This window comes from Leucoraja erinacea, chromosome 1, assembly GCF_028641065.1.
Source record: "Leucoraja erinacea ecotype New England chromosome 1, Leri_hhj_1, whole genome shotgun sequence".
Lineage (NCBI taxonomy): Eukaryota > Metazoa > Chordata > Chondrichthyes > Rajiformes > Rajidae > Leucoraja > Leucoraja erinaceus.
The window spans coordinates 74,409,175-74,422,046 of NC_073377.1; the positions used below are offsets into that span (position 1 = coordinate 74,409,175).

The 12,872-nt window shown below is 43.1% G+C and overlaps 1 protein-coding gene across 6 annotated transcripts in view; it reads right to left on the bottom strand.

The window, feature by feature from the left end:
* Positions 1–1,799: 1,799 nt before the first annotated feature.
* Positions 1,800–12,872, bottom strand: part of tbc1d1 (TBC1 (tre-2/USP6, BUB2, cdc16) domain family, member 1) — a 253,815-nt gene continuing 242,742 nt past the window's right edge. For all 6 annotated transcript variants that reach the window (XM_055637685.1, XM_055637669.1, XM_055637677.1 and 3 more), the window contains 2 exons: positions 5,798–5,974; positions 1,800–3,704 (listed from right to left, as the gene is read on the bottom strand). In XM_055637685.1, coding sequence (XP_055493660.1) covers positions 3,525–3,704; positions 5,798–5,974 — 357 coding nt within the window. In that variant the 3' untranslated portion in view covers positions 1,800–3,524. The remainder of the gene's footprint in view (positions 3,705–5,797; positions 5,975–12,872) is intronic.

Below are 12,872 nucleotides of genomic sequence, written 5' to 3' on the forward strand. Positions count from 1 at the left end.
TAACAGGGCTTCTCCACGGTGTTCTCCAGTCGGAGCTTTCTCCCCCCCCCCGCCCGATCTGGGTATCCCAGCAGTAACTGCAGCCGGGATATCTCCGCCGTCCCTATCAAAGGGATAGCCGCGATTTACAAAGTCGGGAGGGGGGGGGGGATCCTGCTTGGGGGGGTGGGGGGGGGGTATATGAAGCCGCTGGTTTAACTGCCAGCGGCACAGTACTTACTGCCGTCCGCTCCTCGCATCCCGCAGTCTACGGAGCGGGTTCTCAGGTCGCTCACCATATTCCACGATCTCCGGAGCGGCTGTCCAGATGCCCCCGGCACCAATATGAAGCCGTTGGCACCACCGCCAGCGGCTCGAAGGCGAATCCACCGCAGTCCGCTCCCCGCTTGCCGCGGCCTCCCGAGCGGGTTCTCCACCAATCTGAAGCCTCTGGTTCTACTGCCAGCGGCTCAAAGGTGAATTTGCCGTCGCTCGCTACCCGCATTCCACGGTTCCGAGCGCCTTGGTCCGTGGGCGGGATTCCCTGAAGTTCGAGGCTGGGGTTTCCCCTCTGTCCTGACTTCGACCTGGACTTTTAGCAGGACCTCTAAGTAGAGGTTCCTGCAAGAAGATTTAACCTGAAAGTTAAAAAAAAACTTACCTCAGGTCGTCTGTTGCTGGCAGGAGAATCACGTTCACCCTGCCAGTCGTCACGCAATGCGATAGACGATATGACACGCATGCGTACTGGACGGGGTCTTCACGTAGTCACTCGTGTGACTCCGAAGTAAAATTCTACATAACTTTCAAAGAAGCAAACGAAAACCAGGTTTACCTGCTCCACTTTCGCTTCCATTTGCACCAGATTCTCTTAGATTACAACTTGTTTTATGCTGCAGGCGTTAACTACTTTCACTCTTACTCAATCCATTGTTCAGTGGGGATAAAATGGACTCAAAAACAATTTCTGCACACCCAGGCAAAGATTGTAACCTGATTTTCCTCTCCATGGGGACTGCATTCATTTATCCTCTTTCTCTTTCTGCCTTGCCCCTCTGGGGTTCTGAAGTAATGCATAGTGATGCGCTTGACACAAATTGCGGATATGGGACAATTACTATTTTTTTAAAACAGCGGCAATAATTCACTTCCAAGCATCACATAAAAATATCAAAATGTTAAAATAGAAATAATTGATTGGCTTTGAGACAGGAATATAAACATTGAAATTGTCAAACTCCCATTTGGTAAATCCAAAACAAATGTTCAATTGTGTAGAAAAGGGCGGCGTGGTGGCGCAGGGGTAGAGCTGCCGCCTTACAGTGTCAGAGACCCAGATTGATTCCGACTACGGGTACTGTCTGTATGGAGTTTGTACCTTCTCCCTGGAACTACGTGGGTTTCCCTCCGAGTGCTCCAGTTTCCTCCCACAATCCCAACGACATACAGGTTTTCAGGTTAATTGGCTTCGGTAAAATTGGAAATTGTCCCTAGTGTGTAGGGTAATGTTAGCGTGCGGGAATCGCTGCTCCGTGCGGACTCAATGGACCGTTGGGGCTTGCTTCCCTGCTGTATCTCTAGGCTAAACTAAATGAAATACTATTCCATACACCAAGCTACCTCGATAGTGGGAGAGATGTACACAAAGTCATTTTGGATTCACCATGAAACCATTTTACACTGTTGCACTCTAAAGGTCAAACTGCTCCCTACAAGACTGAAGTAAGTTATTTTACATAATTACTGGTGATGGTACAGGGCCGAGTCACAACGGAGATGGCCGTGATTTACGAATGAAGAAATCCAAAAGATGCAAAACATGAAATTCAAAACATCATGGCAACCCGTTTAATGTGACCATATCCTGGAAACACAAAGCTTAGCTCACTCATTATGTAATACAACTAACCGAGGTATTCAAATTATATGAAAAGGCACATGAACAAGTAAAGCACAGTTAATTATACTGGTGTCTGAATATATCACAATCACAACATTGGAATACTGTCCAACATCTACATACACCCTTCCTTTCAGGGAGTGAAGTGAGATGGTGATAGTAATAGTGCATCATTTTTATAACTCTGGATATCTCTCCTACCCTCTTGTTACAAAGCCCACCTCAGATAAATTCTCAGTTGAAAAATAGACTACATACAAGGTCATAATCAATTTAATTTATATATTTAAAAAAAGTTATTCTCTCTGAATTGCATGACTGCAATGATATTAACCCATTATTTAGCTTGCTTTCAGTTCATAAAAGATTTCTTTAAATGGTCAATAAAGAAAAATAACATCCTTTTTATCTTTCAAAACTCTAGCAAGAGTGAAGAAGTTCATGCAAGTAGGATCTGATCCCTTTCGATCTATTTAATTTGGTACAGTGCAGTTTCCTTTAAAGGGATTGACCCATGAAGCAGACTCACCCAAATATTTTGTCACATTTGTAAAGGTGCAGGCAATTTTGCTTAAATAGTGAATAAGAACAAGGATCTGAAGTAGCAAAGTGATGGCTTCCAATTCTTAAAATATATCGGCTGGTGGATATCATGTTAATTCACTGAATATTCTTAGCGCTGATGAAATTTGTTTCATTTGACGATATGATGCCCATGTTTTGTAATTAAACATCAAGAACTGTCAGCATTTTTATGCCAACGGCTGCTCACTGAAATGACTGATGAGGAGTCAGTCATGAATAGTTTGATCTTGGAACTCTATTTTGCATAAAAGTACGATAAACATTTCTTCCTATTTATCAACCATTTTCTATTCCCATCAAGCTGATATGTTAACACTGGTAAAACACAGGTAACAAGCCATGTTACATAATACCACACTATGGGTGGTGGAAAGTTATGCAAAAGAAACTGCTTGATTTCACTTCTCCGTTTTCTTATTTCTTGACATTGATAATTCCCTTTGGAAAGGCTTTGGAATTTATAAAGCCAAAATTTACACAAACTTTGGCCACTGATAGCAAAAATGAAATGAACCACTAACTCGCAGGAGGTGAATTTAAAAGAACTAAAAGTTTCTAATTAATAGCAAAAGGAACATTAGTGTAATTTCGTTACAAAGTACTCCCTGAAATTTTGAAATGGAGCGACCACCTCAGGTGTAACCCTCAGGCTATCCACATTTAAATGGCAGGTTGAAACTGCAAGCACAAAGTTTGTTTGAGATTATGAATACATACAAGATATTATGAAGGAATCTTCAAGCACAGTATCCTGGTTAAGAACAGTCCCATATTTTAAAAAAAAAGCAGGGTTTAACCATTAGATATAAATAAATCCACACAATTTTCAATAAGTTTGCCATTGATCTGATTTTGACAGCAGGTGACTGACAATACAGTTATCAGCGATACGCCACCAACATTGTTGAACAAGGTGGTATTATTGTGCCTTCGAATAGATCCACATATAGATATTTTGCTTGGTGTTGTGATGGGACCAGAGAATCTGACTAATCCCAATATCACTTCTCCTTTAGAACCATCATGTAAAGTGCGTCACATTTTATAATCCTTTTGTGCTTCAGAAAGTGTTGTCACTGACGTGCTCGGAGCTGGGCACCTGCTGATGAAATTCTTCAACCGTGGCCAGGAGTGCAGCTCTCTCCAACTCAAGTGTATGAATGGCTTGCTTTAACTTCCCTTCATTAGAGAGCAAGGTGTTGACTGTAGCTTCCAGGCTTTCGATCTTAGTGTGAGCAACCTTTTTACAGAGAGACAAAAAGGAGAGAATGGGGTTTACAAAGCACTTCTCGCAATCTCAGCATGCTAGATCCAAAGGGATACTTTTGAAATGCAGTCACAATAGTAACGTAGGGAAACATTACAATTCACCTATGCAGTGCAAGATCGCACAAACAGGTAAATGTGGATGTGGAGAGGATGTTTCCAGTAGTGGGAGAGTCTCGGACCAGAGGGCACAGCCTCAGAATATATAGATGTACGTTTAGAATGGTGATGAGGAGGAATTTCTTTAGCCAGAGGGAGCTCAATCTGTGGAATTAATTGTCACAGACGGCAGTGGAGGCCAAGTCATTGGGTATGTTTTAAAGCAATGATTGATAGGTTCCAGATTAGTAAGGGACTCGAAGGATATGGGGAGGAGGCAGGAGAAAGAGGTTGAGAGGGAAACATAGATCAGCCATAATCAAATGGTGGAGCAGAGTCGATGGGGTGAACGGGCTAATTCTGCTACTATGTCTTATGGTTTAAATAACACGATGATCCACACTGAATGGTAATCATTGGTTGGGTAACCAGGAAAAGTCTATTCTTTGTTAAAATACTGCTTTTTAAGGGCAAATGGCACCTTGGTTTAAAATAACTTGTAATATCAGCTTGTCAACTGTTAATCATTCCCTCATTACCATTCACCACTGATTTTCTATCTGTTATAAAGGGCTCAGCAGAAACCGGAGGAGCCGACATGTCCAGGGCAGCAGGTAATCAACAAACAACTGGAGGCACTCAGTGGGTCAGGCAGCATCCGTGAAGGCAATGGAATGGTCAATGTTTTAGGACCTGATGCAGGGTCTCGACCCCAAACATCAATCATCCCTCCATCTCCGCAAATGCTGGCTAATCGCGGAGTGCCTCCATCAGTTTGTTATTTGCTCCATATTACAGCATCTCTAACTCTCGTCTCCAGTGGGTAATTAATGAGTTCACAAGTTATAGGAGTAAAATTAGGCCATTCGGACCATCGAGTCTACTCCGCCATTCAATCATGGCTGACCTCTGCATCCTAATCCCATTTTCCTGCCTTCTCACCATTACCCTCGACATCTGTTCTAATCAGGAATTTGTCTATCTCTGCCTTAAAAATATCCACTGACTTGGCTTCCTTATGTCCTGTCCCACTTCGGAAACCTGAACGGAAACCTCTGGAGACCTAGCGCCCCACCCAAGGTTTCCATGAGGTTCCTGGAGGTTCCGGTCACTCTCCATGAGCCACCAGAGGTTTTGGTCACTTGCCTGGAAAGCCTCGACCGAAGCGTGAGCTGCATCTACTGATCAAAGGTCCTATAGGATCTTTGCTACCGACCGCACACACACACACATCGCAAAGGTGGGGGCCAGGGATAGAGGAGGAGCGCTGTCTGCACGATAAAGTGGAAGGTTAACGGCTGCCACAGAGCACGGTAAGTCCTTTAGAGAGCGCGGGAGGGAGGGAGAGAAGGGGAAAGAAGGACAGAGAAAGGGAGAGAGAAGGGGAAGATAAGTGGAGAGAGAAGAGAAGGGGAGAGAGAACGGGGGAGAAGGAGTGGAGACAGTTTTAAGAAGTTTAATAAAGTTAGCGGGCATTTTACTTTCCGGTGGATCTTCTAGGTCCTGAAAACCAAAGATCCTATCGGATCTTTGCTGAAAATTCCAATGAGCCAATCTAAATGGCCGATCAGCGAAGGAGATTGCCTTCGACTGCCTGTAAGTAAATAGCGACCCCACTCCACTGGCTTCAACCAAACGGAAACCTATTTTCAGTAGAGGCCGGTTTTTTTTTTTTTTTTAAATAATCGCAGGAACATAGAAGAAGCCTCGACTAGGCGGAAACCACTTTCCATCATTAGGGAGAGTGACAGGAACCTCCAGGAACCTCACGGAAACCTTGGGTGGGGCGCAAGGTCTCCAGAGGTTTCCGTTCAGGTTTCCCAAGTGGGACAGGGGCATTACTATTCCTTTCTAGTTCCACCGTTGCAGGCTTGAGCTATAACTTCAATACGCCAGATGGCCACAGGTTAATAACAATGTCAGAGGTCCATATTCATGAAGAATTTGATCAAAGTTCACCCGTTATACCTCAAGCTCCTCCAGCAGGTCACTGTTTTGCTTTCGTAAACTATTGTTGTTCTTTTCCAATTTTTCCAAACGCTCATTTTCCGTCATTGTCGGAGAAGAATCTATCAGCTCATCCTGAAGAACGTGATACTCGACTTCATAGGCCTGGAGTTGCTTGGATAGGTCCATCCCGAAAACCTGAACACATCACCAGTGGTCACTTTTAACAACCGAGAAGATTCCTTGACAATTAATTTTTAATTAACCTGCCTGCTTAGCTACATTCCAGATGTACATCGTATTCTCTAAATAATTGTTGCATTTGTCAATGTTCCAAATACCTCTTACATGAGTAGTTCTGACTCTTGGATGCTGGTAATCTGAAATAAAAACAGACGCTGCAGGAGATGCCCAGCAGGTTAGGCAGCATCTGCAGAAAAATAATCAAGTTAATGATTCAGGTGGGAGATCTTTTATCAGAAATTAGAAAAAAAGGTTACCAAGGTAATAGAGAAGGAAAAACAGTTAACATTTCAGGTTTGTGGCTTTTCATCCAAACTCCTGTTCTAGTGAGTGTTGTGATGAAAGATCATCACATCGTAATGTGCAAAAAAGACGAATGATGCAATAAATGGAGAGAATACAATGGTGTAGATTTGAATTTGGATAACATTGGGCTACACTGGATAAAAATGTATGCCATATCTAATGAATAAAGAGCTAAATGGTTCAAAAATGGCTGTTAAAATTATGAGAAGGTGAATAACACTTTCAACAAAGTGAAAATGCTAAAGTTTCTACAGATAATGGGAGATGTGTCACTCAGCCACATGCTGTGTAAAACTGGCACATTGATGTATGCTGTCAGAACCTTGAGATTCCTGCTCTTAGGTAATAAATAAACTCATTGTAAGCATTGAATCACAACATCTCAAAGTTAGTGAACTGTTTAAACAGCATAACAGGAAGTAATCACTGCCTGTCAACCTCTCTGCGATTGTAAATCAACTTCTATTAGTGTGGAGGCTCAGATCAACAGGTTTAAATTGGTATCATAACATATGTTCAAATAAGTAGAGCAGCCGCCTCAAAGTGCCAGAGACCCAGGTTCAATCCTGACCTGTGGTGCCCATCAGCGATTGCACTGCCTGAGGAAACTCTAACAGGCCTCACTCCCTACCAACATCCTCAGGACTTTCTGCAGGGGCACGGTGGAGTCTGTACTCACGTACTGCATGAACACGTGGTACTCCAACTGTAACCGCTCGGACAGGAAGGCTCTGCAGAGGGTAGTGAGGGGTGCAGAGAGGATCATTGGTGTCTCCCTACCCTCGGTACAAGAACTGTTCCAGAGCCGCTGTCTGAAAAAAGCGCTGAGAATAGCTAAGGACAAACTGCACCCCCTCCACACACACCTGGATCTCCTGCCATCAGGCAAGAGATACCGTAGCATCAAAGCCCGGCCAACCAGACTGCTAAACAGCTTCCTGCTACAGGCTGTGCTAAAACAGTCACTGATTCTGCTGCTTTGCACTGACAATTTAATAACTCTGGCACTGGCCACTCAAATCAGCTGCCCTGGACATTCTAATGACTGTTTTTACTGTATTTTAACGTTGCCCAACGCATCACCGATTCCTCGCTCCCCTCCATTGAGTCTGTCCAAAGCAAGCGCTGTCTGCGGAGGGCGCTCAGCATCGCCAAGGACTGCTCTCACCCCAACCATGGACTGTTTACCCTCCTACCATCCGGGAGGCGCTACAGGTCTCTCCGTTGCCGAACCAGCAGGTCGAGGAACAGCTTCTTTCCGGCGGCCGTCACTCTACTCAACAACGTACCTCGGTGACTGCCAATCACCACCCCCCCGGACACTTATTATTATTTATTCAAATCGTTTGCTATGTCGCTCTTCAAGGGAGATGCTAAATGCATTTCATTGTCTCTGTACTGTACACTGACAATGACAATTAAAATAGAATCTGAATCTGAATCTGAACCTGCTGTTTTACCTGCTTTTAACTATTTATACTGTTTCATCAGGGACTGGATTGTTTTTATTGTTTTATTATGTGTGAAATGTTTAAGATTTATGTGCGATGCTCCGGTATTCCCTGGGAAACGTCTTCTCATTTTGCACTGTACAATTGTTGCTTTGCAAGATGACAATAAAGGTTGATTGATTGATTGATTGTTTATGTGAAGTTTGCACAATCACCCTCTGACTGCATTGATTTTACCCAGTTGCTCCAGTTTACTCCTGCATCCCAAAGACATGAAGCTCGGTAGGTTAATTGGACACTGTAAATTTCCCAAGTGTGCATGAGAGTGTAGAATGTGGGAGGCTGTTGGTGAGTATATGGGGAGAAATTTAAAAATGGGATTCAGGTTAGATTAGCGCAATTGTGTGATTGTCAGCAAAGACTTGGTGAGCTGAAGGGCCTGTTTCCATCCTGCATCTGTCTGCAATTCCATGACATTTCCTGACTATTCTTGACTCCTAAGATAGATACAAAATGCTGGAGTAACTCAGCGGGCCAGGCAGCATCTCTGGAAAAATAGAATGTGATGTTTCGAGTCGAGACCCTTCTTCAGACCCTGACAATGAAAGAGCAAAAGTAAATCTAATTAATGGCAGATATCTACCATTGGCTTGTTACAGGAATATATGAGGGAACTTTTTCTAGAGATTTTAGAGATACAGCACTGAGTCCGTATCGACCAGCGATTACCCCGTACACGAGCACTAACCTACACTCTAGGGACAATTTACATTTTTACCGAAGCCAATTAACCTCCAAAGCTGTCGGTCTTTGGAGTGTTGGAGGTAACCAGAGCACCCGGAGAAAACTTGGAGGCCACGGGGAGAACGTACAAACTCTGTATAAACAGACCCGTAGCCAGAATCAAGCCCGGGGTCTGGCGCTGTGAGGCTGCAACTCTACTGCTCCGCCATTGTGCCGCACTTTGGGCCATTAAGATATATTCTTCAGCACTGATATTCCACACGGGATTAAAAAGTATTCATAACAAGTAGGCCATGGGCAGGTTGTCAGGTACCTGCCTCATGGTTGTATATAAACGCAGGACATTCGTTCTGGCATAGCCACAACCAAAACAGCTTCATTTTGTGATATGAACCTCTATACTTCTCCTATTTCTCTTCTCCTTCCTCTCTTTGGGTCTCGACTTCACCCTGCATTTGCCCCATCTATCTATATACTTTTAAAACTCTGTGTGTGCGTGTCATTTTTTTGGCCTTTAATTCGTTACTCCGCCAAAACCAGACGCTAACATGCCGAGATTTTTACCATTTTGCTAGCCATTTCACTTTTACATTCGCTCATCCACTCCTCATTAAATTTGGTCTAGTATACTTTTAAAACTCTGTGTGTGTGTGTGTGTGTGTGTGTGTGTGTGTGTGTGTGTGTGTGTGTGCCATTTTACATTTGAAACGTATCTCGTCGAAAACTAGACGCAAAAACGTGGAGATTAGGCTGTGGGCCGAGGAGCTTTATTCTAGTGTTTCGTGACCCAAGTCACAGATCTACATGAAATTTTCACATATTGTGTAAAAATATTATATGAATCAACCCTGAAACTCGTCATGATCAACTTGCACATTTTTTAAATTAAATTAGAGAAATACCGGAAATATTTCGGGTATTTTTCGTCCAATCAAAGCACGTTTATCATTGAATTGTATGCCAGTTGGCCAATCACGTGCTTTTTTTCAGGCTAGCACACAACATGGCTGAGAGGACTTCACTGATGCCTGTTTTACTGGAGATTCCAATGAAGGTTCTTTCTAGTTCTGTGGCATACATGTCGCATTGAATTTAGTGAGAAAAGCATTAAGAATTCTGAAGAATGTGCAGCTAAGTGGATAGAAGTGAAAGAAAGTCTTGAAAGCAAAGTCCATGCTGAGATGCTGCAACACAAAGTTGTGAAACCAGTGAAACTTTGTGAATCAACTCAAACTGAAAGGTAAGATCTAAAGTCTGAATTTATGAAAATTAATCTGTATGCACTTTAATTAATTTAATTCCACCCTTTTATAATGTGAAAAATGAGATTTGGAGGCTGTACATTCACTCATTCATTCATTCACTCATCATTCACTCATTCATACCTTCATACACTCATTCATTCACTCACTCATTCATTCATTCACTCACTCATTCGCTCACTCATTCATTCCTTCAATTCATTCACTCATTCGTTCACTCATTCATTCATTCAATCATTCATTCATTCATCATTCATTCATTCAATCATTCATTCATTCATCATTCATTCATGCATCATTCACTCATTCATTCATAGTGGCAGTACATAGTGCCGTCCTCCCATAGTGCCGGCCTCCCATAGCGGCTGTTTCCAGGCCCCGACCACGGGAGAAAAACGGAGGAATATTCATTGCACTTTATAGGCTGCCATTGGAGTGAGAAATGTTCAGAAATGGCTGATGTTTATGTAGAAATGAATTGGTGTATGTGAACTTGAACTTATGTATCTATGGTAGTAAGTGTTATTCTTATTAACATTAAGAAGAGGTTGAAATGTTATGAATTGAAGTCCATGCACACTTAATGACTATGAGATGTTTTTTTTGCAGCCTCTGCCTGACCCTCCACGTGAACTTGAACTAACTCATCAATGGACTTATCAAAACTTATCAAAAGACTTGGATCTGATGAAGAATATTCAGATGACGATCAGATGTAAACAAATAAATTGGGGAAATAAATGATTATATAAAGTTTTATTTTAGTGTCGAACGTTTCAATGTTTATTTGGTCAAATGATTTAAACAATGAGTGAATTACTTATGATAATGGCGTGCTGGTGAATGACAGTGCAACAGCCCACCCATCCACACAGACATACACACATCCGTACGCACACTTCCATGCATGCACACACACACACACACATACATGCACACATACATCCGCACACAAACACACATCCATCCGCACGCAGACATACATGTACACATCCATGCACACATACATCCACACACACATCAACACATACTTTAACACATCCATCCATTCACACATACATACATCCACACATACATACACACTTACATCCACACATCCACAGATACACGTGAAAGGTATACACACACACACACACACACAAAATACAGATACTCAAACAATGCAACACGTTTAGGGTTATTTTAGGTTAAAGGTAATAGCCCTCATTTGCAAAGGCACCTCTATCATATATAAAGGCTCATTGTAGCATAAAATGAATACTCATCGAGTAAACATCAGAGCATTCGATTCTTGGTCAGGATGTGACATTTACATCATAAATAAGACAGGTCTCTTACAGGTCTGTCACCCAGCCTGGCACTGCCCCAGTCCCACTATGGCCATTACCCCCACTCTCCCCACTATGGCAGTCAGTGGAGTTCAGTAAATGGGGGAACCCAGAGGATCTGTCCTGACCCTTTGATTAGGCAGGTTCATGAGCCCTTAAAACCTGTGACCTCTGCTGCAGTCTCATTACATTTCCTATTAAAGCGACTGGAAGATGCCTTGCAGGACTGTCCCCCATCCCCGAACTGCCCCAGTCCCACTGTGGCCGTGACCCCCACTCTGCACACTGGCAGTCAGTGGGGTTCAGTAAAGGGAGGAACCCACAAGAACTGCCCTCACCCATTAATTAGGCTGGTTCAGGAGCAGGACCTCTGCGACAGTGTCATTAAAAAAACACACAATTATATTCATAATATTATTTTTATATAATATAATTATACTTAATTATATATGATTACAGTCATATTTACAAGTCATATATATATATATATATAGGTGTAATAATATATAGTTTAAATGGACTGTAACATGCCTAATCAAGGCTATGCATAGCACAGAGTCGGCTTTGCTAAGGGTCTCTAACGACATCCTCCTGGCAAACGACTCCGGTAATTATGTGGTTCTTGTCTTGCTGGACCTATCTGCCGCCTTCGACACTGTGGACCATGGAATATTAATTTCCCAATTACAGCAACAAGTGGGCATCTGTGGCAGTGCCCTGGGATGGTTCAGGTCCTATCTGGCAGATAGAACCATGCGTGTAAGCCTTGGTGGCCTTGAATCCTCCTCTGCTCCCTTGGCATATGGGGTTCCACAGGGCTCAATTTTAGGGCCCCTGCTTTTCTCCCTTTATCTACTTCCACTGGGCTCAATTTTAAGAAGGCATGGCATCTCCTTTCACTTTTACGCGGATGATAGCCAGTTGTACATGCCACTCAGGAAAGAAGATAATTATTCCCTAAAATCACTTCTGTCCTGGATGGCCTTAAACTTTCTGGGACTTAACGAAAAAAAGATAGAAGTGATTTTGTTCGGCCCTAATGGCTGCCGTGAACCTCCCTCTGTTGACTTGGGTCCACTTGCAGTGTTCGTAAAGCCAACAGTTTTAAACCTGGGTTTTATGATGGACGGTGATTTTAAATTAGATAAACAAATAGGCGCAGTGGTTAAGTCCAGCTTCTTTCACCTAAGGAAGCTGGCAAAGGTGAAGCGCATTCTCGAGCGGCAGCATTTTGAAACAGTAATTCACGCCTTTATTTCATCTCGGCTGGATTACTGTAACGCGCTCTACCCTGGAGTCTCACGAGCTTCGTTGGCTCATCTCCAGTTGGTCCAAAATGCTGCCGCTCGCCTTTTAACCGGAACTCGAAAGAGGGAGCACATTACGCCAATTTTGGCCTCCCTTCACTGGCTCCCAGTGCACTTTCGAGTTCATTTTAAAATTATTTTATTTGTTTTTAAATCATTGAATGGCCTCGCCCCGCCTTACCTCTCTGAGCTGCTCCACCTATATGCTCCTACCCGGTGCCTCAGGTCAGCGGATCAGCTGCTCCTTGAGGTACCAAGGTCTAAGCGGAAGCTCAGAGGGGATAGAGCCTTTTCTGTTGCTGCTCCGGCACTCTGGAACACCTTGCCGCTGCAGATCAGACAGGCCCCTTCACTGTCCATCTTTAAATCCTCCCTAAAATCTCACTTTTATTCACTGGCTTTTGACACTGGCTGAGACATTGTTCCTGTTTTAGTGCTTTTAATGTCTTTTAATT